This window comes from Bombina bombina, chromosome 1 (assembly GCF_027579735.1).
Source record: "Bombina bombina isolate aBomBom1 chromosome 1, aBomBom1.pri, whole genome shotgun sequence".
NCBI classification, from domain to species: domain Eukaryota; kingdom Metazoa; phylum Chordata; class Amphibia; order Anura; family Bombinatoridae; genus Bombina; species Bombina bombina.
This window is the reverse complement of record NC_069499.1, coordinates 1,000,038,170-1,000,060,101: the sequence shown is the minus strand read 5'-3', so window position 1 is coordinate 1,000,060,101 and position 21,932 is coordinate 1,000,038,170. Positions and strand designations below refer to the sequence as shown.

The 21,932-nt window shown below is 40.9% G+C and overlaps 1 protein-coding gene across 1 annotated transcript in view; it reads right to left on the bottom strand.

Moving 5' to 3' along the window:
* The window catches only part of PIGT (phosphatidylinositol glycan anchor biosynthesis class T), a 114,933-nt gene extending 108,062 nt beyond the window's left edge, over nt 1-6,871 (bottom strand). The window contains exons 1-2 of the mRNA XM_053712780.1: nt 6,657-6,871; nt 273-450 (exon numbers count right to left, since the gene is read on the bottom strand). Coding sequence (XP_053568755.1) covers nt 273-450; nt 6,657-6,840 — 362 coding nt within the window. The 5' untranslated portion in view covers nt 6,841-6,871. The remainder of the gene's footprint in view (nt 1-272; nt 451-6,656) is intronic.
* Nucleotides 6,872-21,932: the final 15,061 nt, after the last annotated feature.

Sequence of the window (21,932 nt, the reverse complement as noted above, 5' to 3'; positions counted from 1 at the left end):
AGGTATGAAAGAGATGGGAGGTTTATTTATAGGAATTTGAGGTTTGGGAAACTTTGCCCCCTCCTGGTAGGAATGTATATCCCATCAGTAACTAGCTCATGGACGTTCGCCACCTATATGAAATAAATGAATAAATTCCAACCAACATAATTGCCAGCCAAATATTAACACAGAAATACTCTGACATACTTTTGGTAACCTGCACATAATATTCCTCTAAAAAGAGGAAATAAACTAAATGTTACAGCAATACAGTTGGATAAATGACTCACTCTGTAACAGAATTCGCGAACCAGACCCACAGTTCTGCTCCAGTTGGTGCCTGTAGAAGAGGTTGCCCCCAGTACTTTGTCCGCCAGAAACCCTGAGTAAAGGACAAGTGCAGTTCCTGAACAGAGTATTTAGAGATGACCTGGCCAAGCACCTTTGGAAAAATCCTGTAGTGGGAGACTTTAAAAAACACACAATAAATATAGAGAGCATCATAAATACATTCACTCTGCATTATCATGCAATCTATCTAAATATTATTTCAAAAACACAGTATGTATGTTCCCTTACTTATAATAGAAAATAGTTTATCTGTACAAATATAAAATATATGCACCGTAAAATATTATAAATGGGAGAAATTAAAGTATATACAAAACATCTCTTGCAGTTGTGTGAAAATTGTGTTTGCACTGCGCTCTTTAGAGAGACCAAAAAGCAAATTCTGTAACCTGCAAATGGAACGGCTGCTTTAGGCAATATAAAGCAGTATGAAAATATAGGTTTCAAATTTTGCTTTTTGGCCTCTCTAGGGAGCGTGGGATAAAGCACATTTTTATAGCACAAGAGGCGTTTTATGTCCCTTAAAGCCCTGAAATTAACCACTTGTTGTTAATGTGCTTCAGTCCTCTCTAGTAGCCAGTATGAATATGCTGCAACCCCAGTGCCTCCATTTTTTGTAGAGGTCTGTGTTGGATAAATTTTCGACTACTGATGTTACAATTCAATGATATGCACTGCATGTTTCTATCCCTCAGATAAAAGAGCAGCACTGAAAGGGATATAAAACAATCTGTTACATTGTCATAAAAGAAAACACTAAACAGTGGGTTATACATATTAGAAATCATTGCAATATGTATTATTCATCATTTTAAAAGGGCTGGGGTCTCTACAGGAAGGCTTATTTAGTTTGCTGTAAAATATCTTCTAGAGTAACATGAGCTGGTTTACTATTCAACGAAAGCTAGAGAGATAGGAAGCCAGGTTCTGCCCATGCTGAGAAGAGGCAGAATGCAATTTACGAACACTTTTGCTCCCTCATTTCCCTGAGGGCTGTGGCTTCACTGAGAATTTCTAAGTGCTCATTTTGCAAGAAAATAAGTAGTTTTTTTAACACAATCTATTTCTTTTTAATTATTTAGCATATTTGTTTTTAATAAAGGATCACTATTTCATATAACATAAGCAAGGAACTTGGTGGTTAAAGGGACATTATACACTAGATTTTTTTGCATAAATGTTTTGCTGATGATCCATTTATACAGCCCATACGTTTTTTTTTTGTTTAAATGTATAGTTTTGCTTATTTTTAAATAACATTGCGCTGATTTTTAGACTCCTAACCAAGCCCCAAAGTTTTAGGAGAATACTTATGTATACCTACTCCAGCCTGCTCCTGTTTGTGTAAAGGGCCTGTTCATATGCAGAGGAAGGGGGGAGTGTCTGCTTTCACTGGGTGTTCTAGTCAACCTAATCAAAAGTGCTAAACTGGGAGCTTCTAAGCTTTTATACTGGATTTTTAGATCAGCATATGTGCATATTATTCTTTATAGTAGTGTCTATTATATGCAGTTATATGAAAATTGGAGTATACTGCCCCTTTAAAACTAAAATGCGCACAGGTGCATAAATGTCTGGAGTGCGGAGCAAGAGTGAGCAACCCATCAGCCCCAACACAAAATCCAGCTGTTTGCATCCAAGTGTAAGCACCCACATGAAACCCATTTTTTATGCCAATGAGCATCTCACCAGAACAAGTGACACTCTCCCGCTGCACATGTTGCCAATAATATTATGTTTGGGGCATTTTATTTATTTTTTTCTCCCCTCAGGAATTTTTTTTAGAGAGATAAGACTATTTTTTATTAAATGCACAGGAACAAATGCATTTCATTTCAAATAGAAGCATTTTGCCATTCATTTTCATTAACAAAAGGAGGCATCTAGTAAAAACTGTTATTGTTCTAATGATATATACAGACCAGGCAATAAAATAGGGTAGGAATATGGTATCATTGCACATGGTCTTGAGAAAAAAAAAAGGTTTAAAGAACCCTGCCTCACATGATACCAACAGTCTTCACGGGTAGTTTGGAAAACAGCACATTTGTACCTTTGGCTTGTGGGGCACGGAACCCAGGACCTGCCACGTCCCACTGATACTCCAAACAAACAAAAGGTTGTGCCTGCCACCAAAAACTTTTAAAATAGACCTTTATTATTTCACATAGGGTCCACAGAAAAACTACAATGTTTCATACCTGCTATAGGCCCTTAGTCATGTATGCAAACGTTGTAGTTTTTCTGTGGACCCTATGTGAAATAATAAAGGTCTATTTTAAAAGTTTTTGGTGGCTGGAACTTTTTGTTTACATGATACCAACACTGGAGCTGAACTCTTTTATGAAGTGCTTCAATTTTATACTGCTTCCATGTTTACTTTAGTATTTTGTGCCAAGGGTTTATATTTAGGCTTACCATAATTTTTAGAGGTGAAACTGGGACCACCTGGTGCGGTGCCAGTGGGGGTGTGGTCAGGAGCATGGTCAAGGGGGCGTGGCAATTACCGGTCCTTTTAAAGTAGTAGCTTTTATGTGTGTAATGTTTCGTTGATACTAGGGTTGCACCGATACCATTTTTCTAAGACCGAGTACAAGTACCGATACTTTTTTTTAAAATACTCACCGATACCAATTACCGATACTTTTTTTTTATGTCATGACAGTTTACCAAGCACAATACAGCCTAATAATGTAAGATCGCTTCTTTATAATTATGAACTGTATCTTAAAAGACATGGTTTAATAATAAAACAGTTTTATGTGCTTGTTGTCACAAAGTTCACAGAACATGTTTATAAATAAAAATATTACAATAACATATATTAATAACTACAATAAATAATAGCTGCAGCAGCTGGGGCTGGAAAGCTACAATTTAAAGGGGTGATTACTGGATGCAATTGGGTTGTAGGGTGCCTATATAACTCATCAATCTGACATTTGTACCTAATACAAAGTAATATAATTTAATTCTGAAAATAATATTGGGGAAGGAGTATCCCAGTAATCCCCTTTGAGAAAAATGGGGCATTTGCATTCTACTGGCTCAACAGAAAATAGCTAGCTGGTCTTCATATTTTTCCAGGGCTGCTTTTTATTCCCAGTCCAGCCCTGGCTAAGGATGTTCCTCAGAGTACAGTATGTTTTGAGCATAGTTGTGCAAGATGAGAACTAGAAGTATAACAGGCAATCTAGCAATTAGAGTAATTTTTCAAAAGTTAGTGGCAAGTTCTTTTTAAGGAACAGAAGCATCTCTGCATGTTCAGCTATAAGTCTGTTTCTTTTATCAGTAGGTACATTTGACGCTAAGTTGAACTGTCTTTCACTTTCACACTACTGCATGGGTCATAAAGATATTTTTGGGTCATTAAATCTCAGTTTATTAACTGCCCAGTACGTCAGGGGTTTGTCTGAATGAGGTACAGAGATCTCTCCCAGGTAGGCTTCTAGCTGTATAGTAGCAGCTTTTGGGGCACTGCTCTCAAACGTACAATAATAAAAATAACAGCAATTTGTATTAGCAGAACAGAAGTGAACAATTTTTTAGTTAAGTCTCCACTCCAGCTTAAAATGAAATGGGAACATCCAGTTTGAAAAACGCCACAAGATGGCGTATGTGTAGGAATTGGAGGTATCGGTTTAAGTATCGGTGCCTTTTGCATGAGTACAAGTACTCATGCAAATACTTGGTATCGGCACCGATACCGATACTAGTATCGGTATCGGTGCAACCCTAGTTGATACTCTACCCTTCCTCAGTCAAACAACAGTTTAAATAGACCATAACACCACCCCCTAGTGAAAAAGGCACCATTACGTTGTCATGGCAAATAAATCATTAATCTAAATCTCAGATTCTAAATAATGCCAAACATCAAGCATAATTATCACTTTCATAATTATCAATCTCACAATTTAATATCTGCAGTGTAATATGTGTTTTATGTGTCTAATTAAGGAACAGAGCCAAATACTGATAAGGCATAAATACAACATTGAATGAAAGTAAAAAAGAAACACGTACCTGCTAAAGCTGTTTAAGGGCTACTCTATACCATAATGCAGGGAGATTATAGCCAAAATGCTATTCTGCATGAAGTAAAGCAAGATCCAGGCCAAAAATCCTGCCTGTCTGTACTTCCTGGTCATACCCATATGATTCCCCTAAAGGTGTATTACCGGCAAAGTCACCAGGGGTTGGGGGGGGTGTTAAATTCTTAGAAAAATAAACCAAGTAGTACTACAAAATTAAAAAAACCTATGCTGCTCACTCAGCCTGTATTACTAAATGTAAACTTTGAAGGACACGAACGTTAAGCTAAGCAGGGCTGTATGTAACAAAGTACCAGCATCCAACTATGCTGGAGAGCCACAGTCCAGTAATTTTGAATAATATGTCTGGGTTTCAGGTGGTCTGAAACCCGGACACATGATTTGAAACCTGGGGGTGGCAACCCTACTGGGACAGAATGAACAACTGGGTGGGACACTGGGACAGCGCCTCCAAACTGGGACAATCCCAGTAAAAGTGGGACTTCTGGTAAGCCTATTTATATTTAATACATTTGTATGTTAATATATTGTTTATTTATCAACTGACTACGCATTTTATTTATTTACAGGCTGAGACAACTATTGGCCTCAACTCAGGGTCGGCTCTAAGGGGGGGCATTGGGGGGCAATGCCCCCCCAAATGGAATGCTGTGCCCCCCAGGGCAAAAGAAGTGATTTAAAAAAAAAAAAAAAAAAAAAAAATTTTTTTTTTACATTTTAAAAGTGACGGAACGTCCAGGGTCCCAAATGTCGCATCAACCATTTGCAGCCACTGGACCCTGGAGATCCTTCACTGGAGGGCCCAGCTAATCTCTTTACTCTCCTCTATTTACAACCAGATAACAAATAAAGTTGCATTTCCCTGCTGGTGCTCTCACAGTTAACCTAGGGCTTGCAATGCCCCTCCTCCTGCTAGCCCACTTACTACAGAGCTGAAGTGAGATGATGACATCATCAGACCTCTGCAGGAAGTGCTGGGAGAAGCTAACAGTCAGTGAGAGGGAAGGCAGAAGTAAGTTTGTGAAAACACAGCCGTATAACCAATGTGTGTGTGAGAGTAGTATCCCTTCCCTATTATGCTTTATATCCTGGCAGCCACAGATAAAGAAGCAAATTGGGAATTCCTTGGTTTCCCCACTGCAGGTCACACAAAACAAGTGTGCATTGTGCCTGCTTTATCTGCAGTGATCAGTGTAAAATGTGTGTCAGATTATAGGTGCTCAAATACACACACTTCAAATGTAGCTGTGAGACAATGAGTGAAATAGCCTTATGTTTATTATTTACATGTTTCAAAACATCTCCTATTTGTCCCCAAGGTTGTTTTATTATATATATATACACACACACACACATACATACATACACACAATACACACACTGTGTGTATATATATATATATATATATATATATATATATATATATATATATATATATATATGTGTGTGTGTGTGTGTGTGTGTGTGTGTGTGTGTGTGTGTGTGTGTGTGTGTGTGTGTGTGTGTGTGTGTATATATATATATATATATATATATATATATATATATATATATATGTGTGTGTATATACATATATACCGTGTGTATGTGTCCACTGGCTGTGTCATATGTGGGAGACATTCCTGAGATATGACAAATGTAACCCCTGCACTGCCATAAATCTGGTAAATGTAACTGCTGCGGCACTGCCAGACATCTTATAAATGTAACCCTTATACTCCTTGAGATATGACACATGTAACCGCTGCACTTCCAGAAATATAAACAAATCTAACTCCTGCACAGCCAGAGATCTGATAAATGTAACCCCTGGACTGCCACAGTAGGTCTGCTCTTATTTTGACTCTCATACATGCTTTTTAAATGCATGCCCCCTCATGAAAAAAAAATGCCCCCCCATTTCATTCGTTCTGGAGCCGACCCTGCCTCAACTCATATCAACAAAAAATGTGGGTCGCTTGCCTAGAGAATTTTTTTCCCTCTTAGTGAAAAGGGGCACATAGACCATGTGTACGCTGAAACACCAAACCAGCTAAGAGATTTGATAGTGTATTGAATTTAGCTCATGTCTGCCCAAAACATATAACGATGATAGGGTTTTCCCCCCATAGTGTACTGTCCACTATATATTATGACAAATATTGTGGTACCCAAGTAAATAATTTGGACCGCTTAAATACGGTTTTACCTTATTTAATTACGCATAGGTCACAGCTAGACTGATATAATGCTGTACACATGACAGGGGTGTATGCCAGGACTCCTTACCCTTCTCCTTTCCTAGGTCAGAGTCAAGGCGTGTTCGAAACTGGAAGGTAGCAGCTATGTCTCCAGACCGCAAAGGAGTAAGCAACAGCTCTTCCCGAAAACTATCGCCATAATTTGAAGCCTTGCCACGATCAGCACAGGCAAATGACAGCACCACTATGGCCAGCCACACCACACCAGCCATCTTTTGCCTTAGCAACTCTTCCGCTTCCTTATAGCAACGCAAGGATTAGACCAATCGCGTGGTAGTTGAAAGGAAACCGATGTTAGAAATGACAGGAATAGACTTCTTCTGTACCAATCAACACAATGCGAAAACAGCCAATTAGAGCAGGGAATGCAAATGAGGTGGTTTTTAGTGCATACTCTTTCGATGTAGTTTACGGCGCATGTGGGTTGGTAAACAGCAATAATGTATTATATACAGCAATAATGTAAGATTGTTGCTTTCTATGTATTTTAAAAATGAACATGCATATATTGTTTAGAATAATATACACATTTTCAGCTAGTATGCAGTTATATACATACTGGCAAATAACTGATGATCACCAGCAAACAGTATATTATTTAAATGTACAACGTGGTTAAAATGTAAATTCACTTTGATTTAAAGGGACATTGTACTATAAAATGTGTTTCTCTTTAATGTATTCCCAAATGGGGGGGGGCGTTAATAAGTGAAACCAGCGATTTCAGATACAACAAAACACTCTCCCAGAAAGGTTAATTTATGCTGTTAGAAAATACTGCATTATTCATATATTTCCATATAGAATGTGGTTTTGGGCTAAAAGAAACTACTTCCAATTACAGAATAAAGGCAATACAGTTGTCTGCAAACAATTTAATCCACTCCAGGAGGAAAAATAGATCATTGCCACCACATTAAAAGGAAGAACAATTTACAGTGAAATGTCCTTTAACCCCTTAATGACCACAGCACTTTTCCATTTTCTGTCCGTTTGGGACCAAGGCTATTTTTACATTTTTGCGGTGTTTGTGTTTAGCTGTAATTTTCCTCTTGCTCATTTACTGTACCCACACATATTATATACCGTTTTTCTCGCTACTAAATGGACTTTCTAAAGATACCATTATTTTCATCATATCTTATAATTTACTATAAAAAAAATATAAAATATGAGGAAAAATTGAAAAAAACACACTTTTTCTAACTTTGACCCCCAAAATCTGTTACATATCTACAACCACCAAAAAACACCCATGCTAAATAGTTTCTAAATTTTGTCCTGAGTTTAGAAATACCCAATGTTTACATGTTCTTTGCTTTTTTTGTAAACTATAGGGCCATAAATACAAGTAGCACTTTGCTATTTCCAAACCATTTTTTTTCAAAATTAGCGCTAGTTACATTGGAACCCTGATATCTGTCAGGAATCGCTGAATATCCCTTGACATGTATATATTTTTTTTAGAAGACATCCCAAAGTATTGATCTAGGCCCATTTTGGTATATGTCATGCCACCATTTCACCGCCAAATGCGATCAAATAAAAAAATTGTTCACTTTTTCACAAATTTTTTCACAAACTTTAGGTTTCTCACTGAAATTATTTACAAACAACTTATGCAATTATAGCATAAATGGTTGTAAATGCTTCTCTGGGATCCCCTTTGTTCAGAAATAGCAGACATATATGGCTTTGGCATTGCTTTTTGGTAATTAGAAGGCTGCTAAATGCCACTGCGCACCACACGTGTATTATGCCCAGCAGTGAAGGGGTTAATTAGGGAGCATGTAGGGAGCTTCTAGGGTTAATTTGAGCTTTAGTATAGTGTAGTAGACAACCCCAATTATTAATTTAGGCCCATTTTGGTATATTTCATGCCGCCATTTCACCGCCAAATGCGATCAAATTAAAAAAAAACGTTACATTTTTCACAATTTTAGGTTTCTCACTGAAATTATTTACAAACAGCTTGTGCAATTATGGCACAAATGGTTGTAAATGCTTCTCTGGGATCCCCTTTCTTCAGAAATAGCAGACATGTATGGCTTTGGCGTTGCTTTTTGGTAATTAGAAGGCCGCTAAATGCCGCTGCGCACCACACCTGTATTATGCCCAGCAGTGAAGGGGTTAATTAGGGAATTTGTAGGGTTAATTTTAGCTTTAGTGTAGTGTGGTAGACAACCCAAAGTACTGATCTAGGCCCATTTTGGTATATTTCATGCCACCATTTCACCGCCAAAAGCGATCAAATAAAAAAAATTGTTCACTTTTCACAAACTTTAGGTTTCTCACTGAAATTATTTACAAACAGCTTGTGCAATTATGGCACAAATGGTTGTAAATGCTTCTCTGGAATCCTCTTTGTTCAGAAATAGCAGACATATATTGCTTTGGCGTTGCTTTTTGGTAATTAGAAGGCCGCTATATGCTGCTGCACATCACACGTGTGTTATGGCTAGCAGTGAAGGGGTTAATTAGGTAGTTTGTAGGGAGCTTGCAGGGTTAATGTTAGCTTTAGTGTAGAGATCAGCCTGATCCCTCCCAAACATCTCCCTTCCCTCCCCCACCCCACAATTGTCCCCGCCATCTTAAGTACTGGCATAAAGTCTGCCAGTACTAAAATAAAAGGTATCTTTGAATATTTTTTTATTTTTTTAGCATATTTACATATGCTGCTATGTAGGATCCCCCCTTAGCCCCCAACCTCCCTTATCCCCCCAAAACAGCTCTCTATCCCTCCCCCTCTGCTGCCTTATTGGGGGCCATCTTGGGTACTGGCAGCTGTCTGCCAGTACCCAGTTTGCAAAAAAAAATGGGTTTTATTTATTTATATTCGTTTTTTTCTGTAGTGTAGCTTCCCCCAACCACAGACCAACCCCCCACCCCCTGACTGATCTTTTTTAATAAAATCTATTCCCCCCCTTTTTCCCACTTTTAACACCAATATTTCTGTAGTGTAGCGGTTCCCACCCGCTCCCTCCCCGTGCAAGCGCCCGCCCCCCGCCTCCCTGTGCACGCGTGCGTATGTGCGCGCCCCTGGCCATCCCCGCCCACGATCCCGCCCCCCTCCACATCACAAGGCCCATCGATGGCCGCCACCCGCCTCCCACACCAGCTCCCACCCACCAACGATACCGGCCATCAACATTTTTTTAAGTTTTTCAGTCTTTTAGATGTTGTGATAAATTTATTATCTAACTGATTATATATTTCTTGTAATATAAATTATTCACATAAATTATTCTACAATAAACATGTATATGATTTTAGTTTTCAGTAAGTAAGCACTTAGTATGCATATCAATATATATATTGATCCAAAGAAAAATATCTTATTCATAGAATTTATTGTAAAAAAAAAACATTCTATATGCATATACATTTTTATATATATTTTATGTATATAAACATATTATGCTTACAAATAAATAGAAACATGTATATTTTATACATATATATAAATATTGATATCATTTTATAGAAACTGTGCATATTATTACCAATATATAAATAGAATGAAATAAATTAATATAAGTCCATTGAAATGAAATCCCTGCACCAAATACCAGCTATGGGCTAGATTACGAGTGGAACAGTAGTTTGTACTTACGTTCAAGCATTGAAAGTAAAAAGTTTGCTCTCTCATGTTTGTAACATCACAGTAAAAAATAGACTTTGAAAAGTTGCGAATGCAAAATCGCAATTCCCCCATAGACTTCAATGGAGCTGAAAAAGTTGAAAAAATGCCTATCACCCACAAGTCATACAAACACGATCTCGGTTTTTTAAAACCGTAACATAAGAAGATAATATTGCATCTTTCATAATCTAATGTTATGCGCATAGCAGAATATGTTCTATTTAGTCTTAAAGAGATATTTAAAGGGACATAAAACAAGTTGGGATAAAGACAAAATATATTAATATGTACTTTAATTACCTTACCTGCAAATGTATACTGCAGTGCCTCACCATTAACCCTTTCTTTTAAGTTTCCAAATTGTACAGCTCTAACTCCCCCCACACATTACCTTCTATGGCTGTATCTATATCTACCATTGATTTGGTAGAATTCAGAAGTACACAATCATTATCTGCTGGAACATACCTAGAAGCAAATAAGCTGCTGTGAAATACAATGTGTGACGAACCAAGGTTATCCAACCCTGCACCAGTCACTTATTTGGCACAGAAAGGGTTTTCAGCCCCCTTTTCTGTCACCTATAGCTCAAATGCTGCCACCACTTAAAATTTATTAAAGGGAAAATCTTAAGGAAAACCCCAGACTTTACACATTAACTCTAGAAATACAATTTAGCAGAAAATAACCTAAAATTATACAGTTCTAATATTCCAGTCTCTTTCAGTAAAGTGGTTCAATTATTAGACAAAGGCCAAACTTAATAAAGGAATTATTTATTATGCCAAAAATATTATGCACAATGCATTAATAATAAAAAGTTGTTACAAATAAAATTACACACGCAAACAGTGTTTTAAAATAAAAAGGAGAAAAACAGAATTGAATACTTTACTAGCTTCAAGATCTGCACCAGGGGAATGGCAAGAAAATGATGGCTCCTTACTTCTGTACAGCAGCTCCCCTTGTAAGAATGACAATCTTATTGTTAAAAAATAAGATTCTTAAACCTACTTCTCAGAGATCATGTTGCTTAACCACACCCTCCTGGGCGGGCTAAGAAACCCCACTGTCTTTACAAACTTCAATAGACTAAATTTCTTGCCTGAATTTATACAATCCATTATCATTCCTGCTAGGTAAGAAATTTCTATATTTACATATTTAGAACCTCTTAGTTTTATTGGGAGAACCAGTTTGATATCAAATATGCCATAGGTTGTCATATTTACCTGCCGTTAAGGTTATAACACTTTTAACCCACATATGTACATAATATACCAATGTCCTGTCAGTGACCTGGTCAGTTTTTGTAATGAAGGGCCTGTTTTGCATCATGCATTCTATTGACAGCTTAAGCCATAAACTTTATCCTGTGTATCTCTGTGACTAAGAGCTTCAGTGATTTTATGACTCAATGCATACACACTAGCATTTGGTGGCTAGTTAGAGGGTTCTTGCACTTCAAAGAAAATACAAACACAATTCTTCTTGAAAACAAATAACTGTTTTGAGTGCAAGCTGCACAAAGTTAACTCCTTAGGAGCTGAATCCTGAGATATTTGTGACACCTCCCCCAATAAGAGACGCAAAAGGGGGTGGCTACGAGCCACTCCCGATGCGTATCAAAAGGAGCTTCCCCTTGCGGTGAGAACACCATTGCCAGACAGATTGCACCTAGCAGTTTTGGCAGCAGGATGCCCTCCTTTTAAAAGTGACACACTAGTTGCTCTACCCAACCGATTGAATATATTGCAGGGCCCCTCCCATGCAGCCTCTAGTTTGTTCTGTCTCATGGGCGTGAGTACAAGAACATTATGGACCATCTCACACACTCCCTCTCTGGCAGTAAACTCCTGCAACTGTTTTTGTGTGAATATGGCATCTCTGGGTTTTGCAGGTACCTCCCCCAATAAGGTTGGCATCTTATCCCTGAACAACACATCATCCCCTGTTACAGAGGTGCCTGTGAAACCTAGTGTCTTGCTACCTATGGTGTGCTCTCTAAGCATATTGTGTGCTGTCAGTTGCTGCTTAACTACCATAGGCTCTTGCCCTCCCACTGGAGTAGAATTCCTGTACTCCTGCACTCTGTTATGGTTGGTAGGGGGTTGACTAACTGCCCCCCTTCTCCTCACTGTGGGTTCTAACTGCTGGGGACACTGATGCTGCACATCTATCAGTGTATTTGCTGAATGGCATGGTGGGGCTGTGTAAATACACTTCTCTGTACTCCTCCCCCCTGTGCCTGCAGTCTGTGTCAGTCTCTGTCCCCTAGCCTGTGCAGTCTGTTTATAGGTCACAGCTGAGGTTACTGGGGTCTCTGTCACCCACAATCTTTCACACTCATTCTGGGGGCCCCTCAAAGAGTATCCTGTACCCTCCTCCTCCACACAGTCTGAAATCTGTGGCTTTGCTGCTTCTGTCCTAGAGTGGGCTAGTTTGCCCCCCTGCTCTCTCTCACAGTCAGTCTGCCACTTTGCATAATCACACAGAATCTGGTATCCTTTTGACACTGGTGCAGACAAGCACACATCTTCCTTCTGCCATTTATCACAACCATTGTGTCTTTTCACAGGGTACAGAATTGTCCCTGGCCGAGACTGGCACACATCATCCAGCGGCCCAGTCACCCAGTCATTCTCTCCCCTGTCAATCTCACCTCCTTCTATAGAATCCACTGATTCAATCACAGGCAGACACGCACCCCTCATCTGCCTTCTCTCACAAACAGCTCCTCCCTGTACAGGTAAACTCAGTTCAGGCACTGACAGACCCACACAGTCTATCGGCCTTTCTCCACTATCAGTTTCTTCCTGAACAGCTAATGGTAATTCTGCCGATACTGCTGGTTTAAGTACAGGAAGACACACACCGTCTGTCTGTCGTTCTCCCCAGTCAGCATCTCCTCGTACAGCTTCACCTCTCAGCACAGACACCCCCAGTTCAGGCACAGCCCTGCGCACACATGCACTCTGTCCTCCCTCCTGGTCATAATGTCTCTGAGCATTTTTACACACAGCCCTTTCCACATAAGGGTCTGCAACTAATGTCACTAGGTCACATGTAGCATTGTCAGGCACATAAAGAGATAACAATCTACCCAAATCAGTACCCAGTAAAACATCATTAGGAATATTTTCAGATACCCCCACATTTCTTAAACCTCTCCCCACTCCCCAATCAAGATATATACGTGCCATAGGCACTGCAAGTTTCATTCCCCCAATCCCTTTAACTGCTAGAGTCTTTCCAGGGATAATGTTCTCAGAGTTCACTAGCTTTGGATGCACCATAGTCACTTCTGCACCTGTGTCCCTTAGCCCTAGGGTTACCTTATCTCCAACAGTCACAGGTTGCAGGTTCTCATGGTTGTTTTCCTCTGGACAGGTAACAAACAAAACAGATGCTGGTACTTCTGAGGGATTACTCCCTCCATCTGATTGCCCCAAGTTAATCCTCTCTGGGCAAGTGGAGCTGATGTGGCCCACTTTGTTGCAAATAAAACATCTGCGGGTATCCCCCTGCCCAGATGCAGCACTCGCCCCTCCTTTCCCAGAGGGAGCAGACACACTGGATAAAGGCACAGCAGGCTTTGTGAAGGGGGGTCGTGCAGCAGCTCCTTTACAGGTGGATCCCCCCTTAGAAAAGGATTTCCTCCCATTCTCTGGAGACCTGTTAGCTGTGTAAAAATCAGCCAGCTCGCCAGCTTCCAATGCTGTTATGGCCTTCCGATCTAAAACCCATTCTTGAACTCCGGCTGGGCACAGCTGCATAAATTGCTCCTTCACAATCAAATCTTCCAGCTCCTCCATAGTGGCAACTTTTAATCCTCTGACCCACTGTTTAAAGGCTGTCCTCAAGTTTCCAACAGCTGTAATATAGCTCTCTGACACACCTTTCTGCAGGGAACGGAATTTCTTTCGGTAAACTTCAGGAGTAAGATTGTATCTCCTCTGCAGGGCAGCTTTAATGGAATCATAGTCCTGATCAAACTCTGGGGGTAGTTCAGCAAACGCCTCCAGTGCAGGACCTTTCAGGCCAGGGGTAAGGTACTTGGCCCACTGCTCCCTTGGCAACTGGAACTGTCTGCACACTTTCTCAAAGCTACGCAGGAATACATCCACATCTCCATCTTTCTCCAGGGTGGGAAAATTCTCTGCACGCACTCTGGGAGCAGGGGGGTCTCTAGGTTCACTAACAACAGGTGAGACCATCCCTCTCTCCAACCGTGCAAGCTGTAGCTGATACTCTCTCTCTGCCTGTCGTTCAGCAGCCTGTCTCTCAGCTGCCAGAGACGCCTGTCTCTCAGCCACAGCAGCTTGTCGTTCAGCAGCCTGTCTTTCATAAAACTTTGTAATCAGTTCCATGCGCAAACTTGCATCCACTGAGCCCATATGTTTAAGAACAGTTTGCAAATAACAGTCCAAGGGATCCCCAGATTCTGATGAATCGCTGCCCCCAGCTGCAGACATCTCTCCTGAGACCTCAACTGGTGTGATTTGGCTGTTATCATATTCAACAAGAGCTTGTATTAGTAAATCTTTGTTCTTTGAACGTGTTGGAATATCCCGCTCCTGGCATAGGAGTGTAAGTGCCTCTTTAGATCGCTGCTCGTATGCCTCCATAGCAAAAATAAAATAGAAAAGAACAACAGAGAATAGGGAAGGGGACTGTTTGCAATGTGTCACTATATAATGCACTGAGTTTTAGCCTTTGGAAATTGTAAGAAACAATCTCTTTTAGTACCGGGATTTCCACACTAGCAAATCCACAAGCACTAAAATCTAATAATAAAAAAAATGATCTACACCACTGCCCACCAATTTGTGACGAACCAAGGTTATCCAACCCTGCACCAGTCACTTATTTGGCACAGAAAGGGTTTTCAGCCCCCTTTTCTGTCACCTATAGCTCAAATGCTGCCACCACTTAAAATTTATTAAAGGGAAAATCTTAAGGAAAACCCCAGACTTTACACATTAACTCTAGAAATACAATTTAGCAGAAAATAACCTAAAATTATACAGTTCTAATATTCCAGTCTCTTTCAGTAAAGTGGTTCAATTATTAGACAAAGGCCAAACTTAATAAAGGAATTATTTATTATGCCAAAAATATTATGCACAATGCATTAATAATAAAAAGTTGTTACAAATAAAATTACACACGCAAACAGTGTTTTAAAATAAAAAGGAGAAAAACAGAATTGAATACTTTACTAGCTTCAAGATCTGCACCAGGGGAATGGCAAGAAAATGATGGCTCCTTACTTCTGTACAGCAGCTCCCCTTGTAAGAATGACAATCTTATTGTTAAAAAATAAGATTCTTAAACCTACTTCTCAGAGATCATGTTGCTTAACCACACCCTCCTGGGCGGGCTAAGAAACCCCACTGTCTTTACAAACTTCAATAGACTAAATTTCTTGCCTGAATTTATACAATCCATTATCATTCCTGCTAGGTAAGAAATTTCTATATTTACATATTTAGAACCTCTTAGTTTTATTGGGAGAACCAGTTTGATATCAAATATGCCATAGGTTGTCATATTTACCTGCCGTTAAGGTTATAACACTTTTAACCCACATATGTACATAATATACCAATGTCCTGTCAGTGACCTGGTCAGTTTTTGTAATGAAGGGCCTGTTTTGCATCATGCATTCTATTGACAGCTTAAGCCATAAACTTTATCCTGTGTATCTCTGTGACTAAGAGCTTCAGTGATTTTATGACTCAATGCATACACACTAGCATTTGGTGGCTAGTTAGAGGGTTCTTGCACTTCAAAGAAAATACAAACACAATTCTTCTTGAAAACAAATAACTGTTTTGAGTGCAAGCTGCACAAAGTTAACTCCTTAGGAGCTGAATCCTGAGATATTTGTGACACAATGCCTGTGTTTCTGATGCTAAAAACTGATAAGGGGGGCTGGATCAGACTACTCCAGACAGCATAGCTATGTAAGTAATTTTTCTTATTTTTGAAAATTATTTTAAAATACTTGCCAGTGATTTTTAGACATTTTTTTATGCAAACTGTTTTTTACTTAATTAGCCCTTTTAGGATATGCACAGATCTCAACATGTTTTATTGCACTTTTATATATTTGCACAAATATATAGATTATATATATACTATATATATATATATATATAGTTTAAAACAGATAACATTAGCTGGGCACTTGTAACCAACGTTATTCAAAGTCCTTATGTCGTGTGGGTAGGGGCAGGTTAAGGTGCAGTCAGGCAAGGCAAACGCGAGTGAGGCAAAAGACAAAAGGCAAGTAGACGCCACAGAGGTGATGGATATATGAGCTTGATAAAGCGTGGCAGAGTTAGTGGTGAAATCAGCTGTAAGACACCTATCGGTGTAAAACATTCACATAAATATTACAGTTTAGGTCAGCTCTCCTGGGACACAATGGAAGTAGCTGTGATAGCTTACCTACCCGGTGACCGGCTTGATGCCGATCACCTGGGTGTAGCTGAGCCTCAATTCCGGAACCTCACGCCTCCTCCTGGATTGGTTGAGTGTTGTATTCTGGAAATCCGCCCTCCATGACTGATCAAGCCTCCTTTCCTTGTCGCCTCAATACCACTTGCTCCTTGTACTGCTTCCTGAATTGCTGTTGCCAACCTCCAATAGGACAGGGTACCCCACGTGGCCTCCGTGCTCCAACAATGACCGTTAGTGTGGCAAACCTAGCCACTTCTGGACTATAACATAAGAAAGGTTGTCTATAGGCTGTATATTGTGCTATGTAGATGTGACAGACCCTTCTGTCAGCACTGAAAGAGTTAACTGTGTTCAGCTTTAGCCTCAGCTATTGTGCACTGTCATTAATGTTATTGATACACAGTCCATTGTTTAATCAACCTCAGAGAGCAGACCCTAGATGATAAGGAAAGCCAAGTGTGTGTCTGTGTTTAAATTGTTATCAGCTTGAGCAAGGTATTCTATTGTATCATGTAAAAGGGCGTGTTCCCTCCATCTAATGTACAACATTCTTTCAACCCCCCTTCTGGGGGGGGTCAGACCTGCATAAATACTGGGCATATGAGCCTTAATAAAAGTCATTCTGTTTAAAACCTGAAAACTGGCTGGGTTGTGAATTGCTGATTCCCTATGCAGGACATTGTTCCCTGGTGTTAACCCTTGGTTTCCGGTTGGTACCGTTACAATTGGTGGCAAGCGACGGAATGAACCTTATCGCCCAGAAGAGCAACTACACAAGCCAGTAACCTCAGGAAGAGGGGGATTACTACAATACTGACTAAGATGGAAGGAGTACCAGGGACCGAAGTGAATGGAGATGGATTATTCTAAGCTAAAGAGACAAACGTAAAAGGAACTGCTAGAAGCCAGGGGAAAGATAGGCAGCAGCAAACCCAAGGCTATATTAATTGCTGAGCTGATGGAGGGAGACAGAGCTCGCAGCGCTACGCCTCCAGCAGCCATGGAGGAGACCCTATACCAGAGGGAAATGAGGACCAGGCTGGAATTTTTACCCCAACCTGTACCACGGGATATGCTATCCGTGGTAATGGCAGATGTGCAGGAGTACGTGATGGCACACAGTCCGCGGAATGCATCCTCCCGAGCAGAATCCATTTTGGACGCACTCAGCAACCCAGTAAGACCCAAAATCCCATACCATGCATTTAAAATGTTTTGTGAGGAGAAGGATGAGATTGATGGGTATTTACAGGATTTTGAGAGACTGTGCGAGTTACATGATTTGGAGCAGTCCGTATGGATGCCGGTGCTAGCAGGCAAGCTAGCCGGTAGGGCAGCGGAAGCGTATCGCGCTGTACCCAGGGAGGACAGCAAGGATTACGCTAAAGTGAAGAGAGCGATCTTGGAAAGATATGCCATTACCTCAGAGGCATACCGGCGCAAGTTTAGAGGCCTGCGCAAGCCAGAAAGAGATTCCCATGCAGAGTGGGCCCACAAGCTGGATCAAGCATCTCAGGGGTGGATACAGGCCAGCCAAGCTACCACCATGGAAGAATTGCGACAACTGATGCTGTTGGAGCAATTCTTTAACGGCTTGTCCCCAGAAGCCCAAGAATGGGTGAGAGATCGAAAACCCCTCACCTTAACCGAAGCAGCCAGATTAGCAGACCAGCATTTTGATGCCAGGAGGCACCATGGACTACAGCCTAACAACGGACGGGCTAATATACAATGCCACACCTGCAAGCAGTGGGGACATATGGCACGTGAGTGCACCCAAAATCGGAGCAGACAAGCTTGGAACCAGGTCAGACAGAACCTGGCCCCAAGGGCGGCTGCTCACCATTACCAAACGGAGCCAGCCGCTCATGAGGTGTTGAGCACCCAAGCCGAGGAACCCCTGGGAATTCTGCATGAGGTGATGTCGGTCCAGGGACTTCGGGATTCGGGAGCTACTTTAACCCTGATAGCTCCCCATTTGGTGCCGGATACAGCACCCACTGGCGGATCCGTGGCAGTACGAGGGGCAGGGGGAGCAGTATACCGACTGCCCACTGCTAGAGTGGAGTACAGACCCCCAGTCACCCCAGCAGCTGCCAGTTACCAACCCCCGGCGCACCGCTATACCACACGGCCTCCGGCCACGAACTACCCTCAGAGAGCCCGGTTCAATTCGCGGGGCTACTCACAACCTATTCGGTGCTTTGGATGTAAGCAACTAGGGCACAAAAGACCAGAGTGTCCCCTAAACGCAGCGAATCAAGCACAGTCCTGGAGAAGACCCGCTGGCGGAATCCCACATAATCCTCAGCCTGTGGCCCGCTACGTAGAGGCGCCAGAATGCTGGGGCAGCCTACATGAAGCAGACCCCGTGCAAGCTGCCCACCGGAATAACCGGCAACGGGTTAAAGTGAATGGGAAGGAGGTCAGTTGTCTACGGGATACTGGTGCTACCATGACCTTGCTTCAAGAGAACTTGGTGCCTGAGAAACAGCACACTGGAGACACTGTGGCTGTGAGGGTAGCAGGGGGCACTGTGTTCCGCCTACCTGTTGCCAGGGTACATTTGGATTGGGGAGTGGGCGCTAGACTTGTGAATGTGGGGGTCAAGAAGGACTTACCTGCTGATGTTCTCCTTGGAAATGACTTGGCCCCCCTTGTTTTTGCCTATGCTCCCATGGATCCCGCTGATGTTAACCCTGTGACTACCCAAGCCCAGTCCCTCCGGGAAGAGACGCTTCCATGTTTGGGGTGGGGGCAGTACTGAGCCAAGTTGGAGCAGATGGCGGAGAACACCCCGTAGCTTACTTGAGCCGAAAGTTGTTGCCCCGGACATCCCCAAGCCGATCCGTTGGGATCAGACTGTGTATGCCGGCTTGGTTCTGGGGGAGCATTGTGGCAAACCTAGCCACTTCTGGACTATAACATAAGAAAGGTTGTCTATAGGCTGTATATTGTGCTATGTAGATGTGACAGACCCTTCTGTCAGCACTGAAAGAGTTAACTGTGTTCAGCTTTAGCCTCAGCTATTGTGCACTGTCATTAATGTTATTGATACACAGTCCATTGTTTAATCAACCTCAGAGAGCAGACCCTAGATGATAAGGAAAGCCAAGTGTGTGTCTGTGTTTAAATTGTTATCAGCTTGAGCAAGGTATTCTATTGTATCATGTAAAAGGGCGTGTTCCCTCCATCTAATGTACAACATTCTTTCAACCCCCCTTCTGGGGGGGGTCAGACCTGCATAAATACTGGGCATATGAGCCTTAATAAAAGTCATTCTGTTTAAAACCTGAAAACTGGCTGGGTTGTGAATTGCTGATTCCCTATGCAGGACATTGTTCCCTGGTGTTAACCCTTGGTTTCCGGTTGGTACCGTTACAGTTAGTGGATCCGGTATGTTCAAAATCGAAAGGTGCCCGGCAAAACGAAAGTCAATGGTTTAAAGAAGAAAACAGCTGGCACCCTCTTCTGCTGGTAAAAACAAATATTTTATTTGTCACATTTAAAACAGCCATGTTCATAGACGTACCTGTTTAAAAACACATCTACTATTTGAAATCAGTGCTGTGTATTCATTGGTTTAACATTTTACTTGGTGGCCAATAACATCATTAAGCTCCAACACTGCCTCTTTTATTTAACCCTTAAACATTATATAGAATCAAAATACTCTTCAAACCCAATAACACTTCTAAGCAAAATATACATATTATTTACAAACACAAGGAGAAAACATTTCATAATATAAAATAAAACTAAATATTTTACAATATAAAATAAAAATATATAAATATATGTATATATAAGCCAGATTGTGATTCAATAAGCATAGTTTTTTCAGCTGTGAAATATAGTTTAAATAATTAGCAGCATTCTGTTCCAAAAAGTGAACAAACAATAGCAATCCGCTTATGCTGCTCCACCCCAGATTTAATGTGCACAAGTTGCACAACTATATGTGATAATACGCTTTTTAACTGGCTAAGTCATTGTTGAGATGCATTAAATGAGTGTTTAAAAAGTTTGAGCAAAATGTGTGAAACATGAATGTGATGAATGTTGAGATTCTCAGATAGAAAAACTGATTATCACTAGGGGAATACTGCTGGTTGCTAAATAATCTTATTTCCAATATTTAAATACATTGTATACACTATTAAAACCCTGGGGAACCCGTGTCCCCAGGGTAAAGATCCAAAATGCGTCTCTTTTGTGTCGTAATTTGATAGCGTTCCCACTCCGTTTAGGGGTCCTGACAAATTCAATGACCAACCATTTGAGTAGAGAGATGTCATTGCAGTGAACATTTACAAAATGTTTCGCTAGCTCTGAGCTGAGATTGGATCTGTTAATGTCAGACAAATGTTGTCTGATCCTCTCTCATACTTCCTACGTACTGCTTGTTATTACAGCTACACCAGATAAGGTACACCATATGCTGCTTCTGCAGATTACACAAGACCCTATAGTGAATTCTTTACCAGTAACTGTACTACTTAAACTGTCATTCCTATTGATGTGACTGCACGGGATGCACGGACCATATACGCACTTGTACATGCCCTTATTCTGCAACCAGGCACTACCTGTGTTTACTGGTCATAGCTCAATAGGTGACAAAATGTTACCAATTGTGGGTCCTCTCCTGTATGAGAAGCGGCAGCCCTGTTCAGTTATTCCACATAACTGGTCATCTTCTGAAAGCATAGGAAGGTGTTTACGTATAACTTTGCATATTTTGTCGTAGTCAGTAGAATATTGTGTAACAAACGCAATAGGTTGTCTTGTAGATGGTGCAAAATTCTCCTTTTTTTCTGCATCTCTTAACAGTGTGTTCTTATCTATAGTGTGAATCTCAGTTTTGGGTCTCATGATGGTATCCCTCTGATAACATGTGGATGTGAACAAACTGATTAGACAGTTTACTCTAAAAAGCATTATTCTACTAATGGTGATTTGGAAGTTGCTCCTGACATTAGCCGTTCTTCTATTTTGTGCACACATGATCAGACTTTTGATTTCTCTGAGATAAGAGATGTACACACTTTGGAACTTTTAGAACAGGGTAGTGAGTAAGCCCAATACACCATTCATTTGCATGCTGGCTTCAGACCCAAGTCGTTTTTTTACCCAGTTCAGTCCAGAGGTGATATTCTCACCAATTTTCAAAGAAGGGTTGAGGCAGATCTT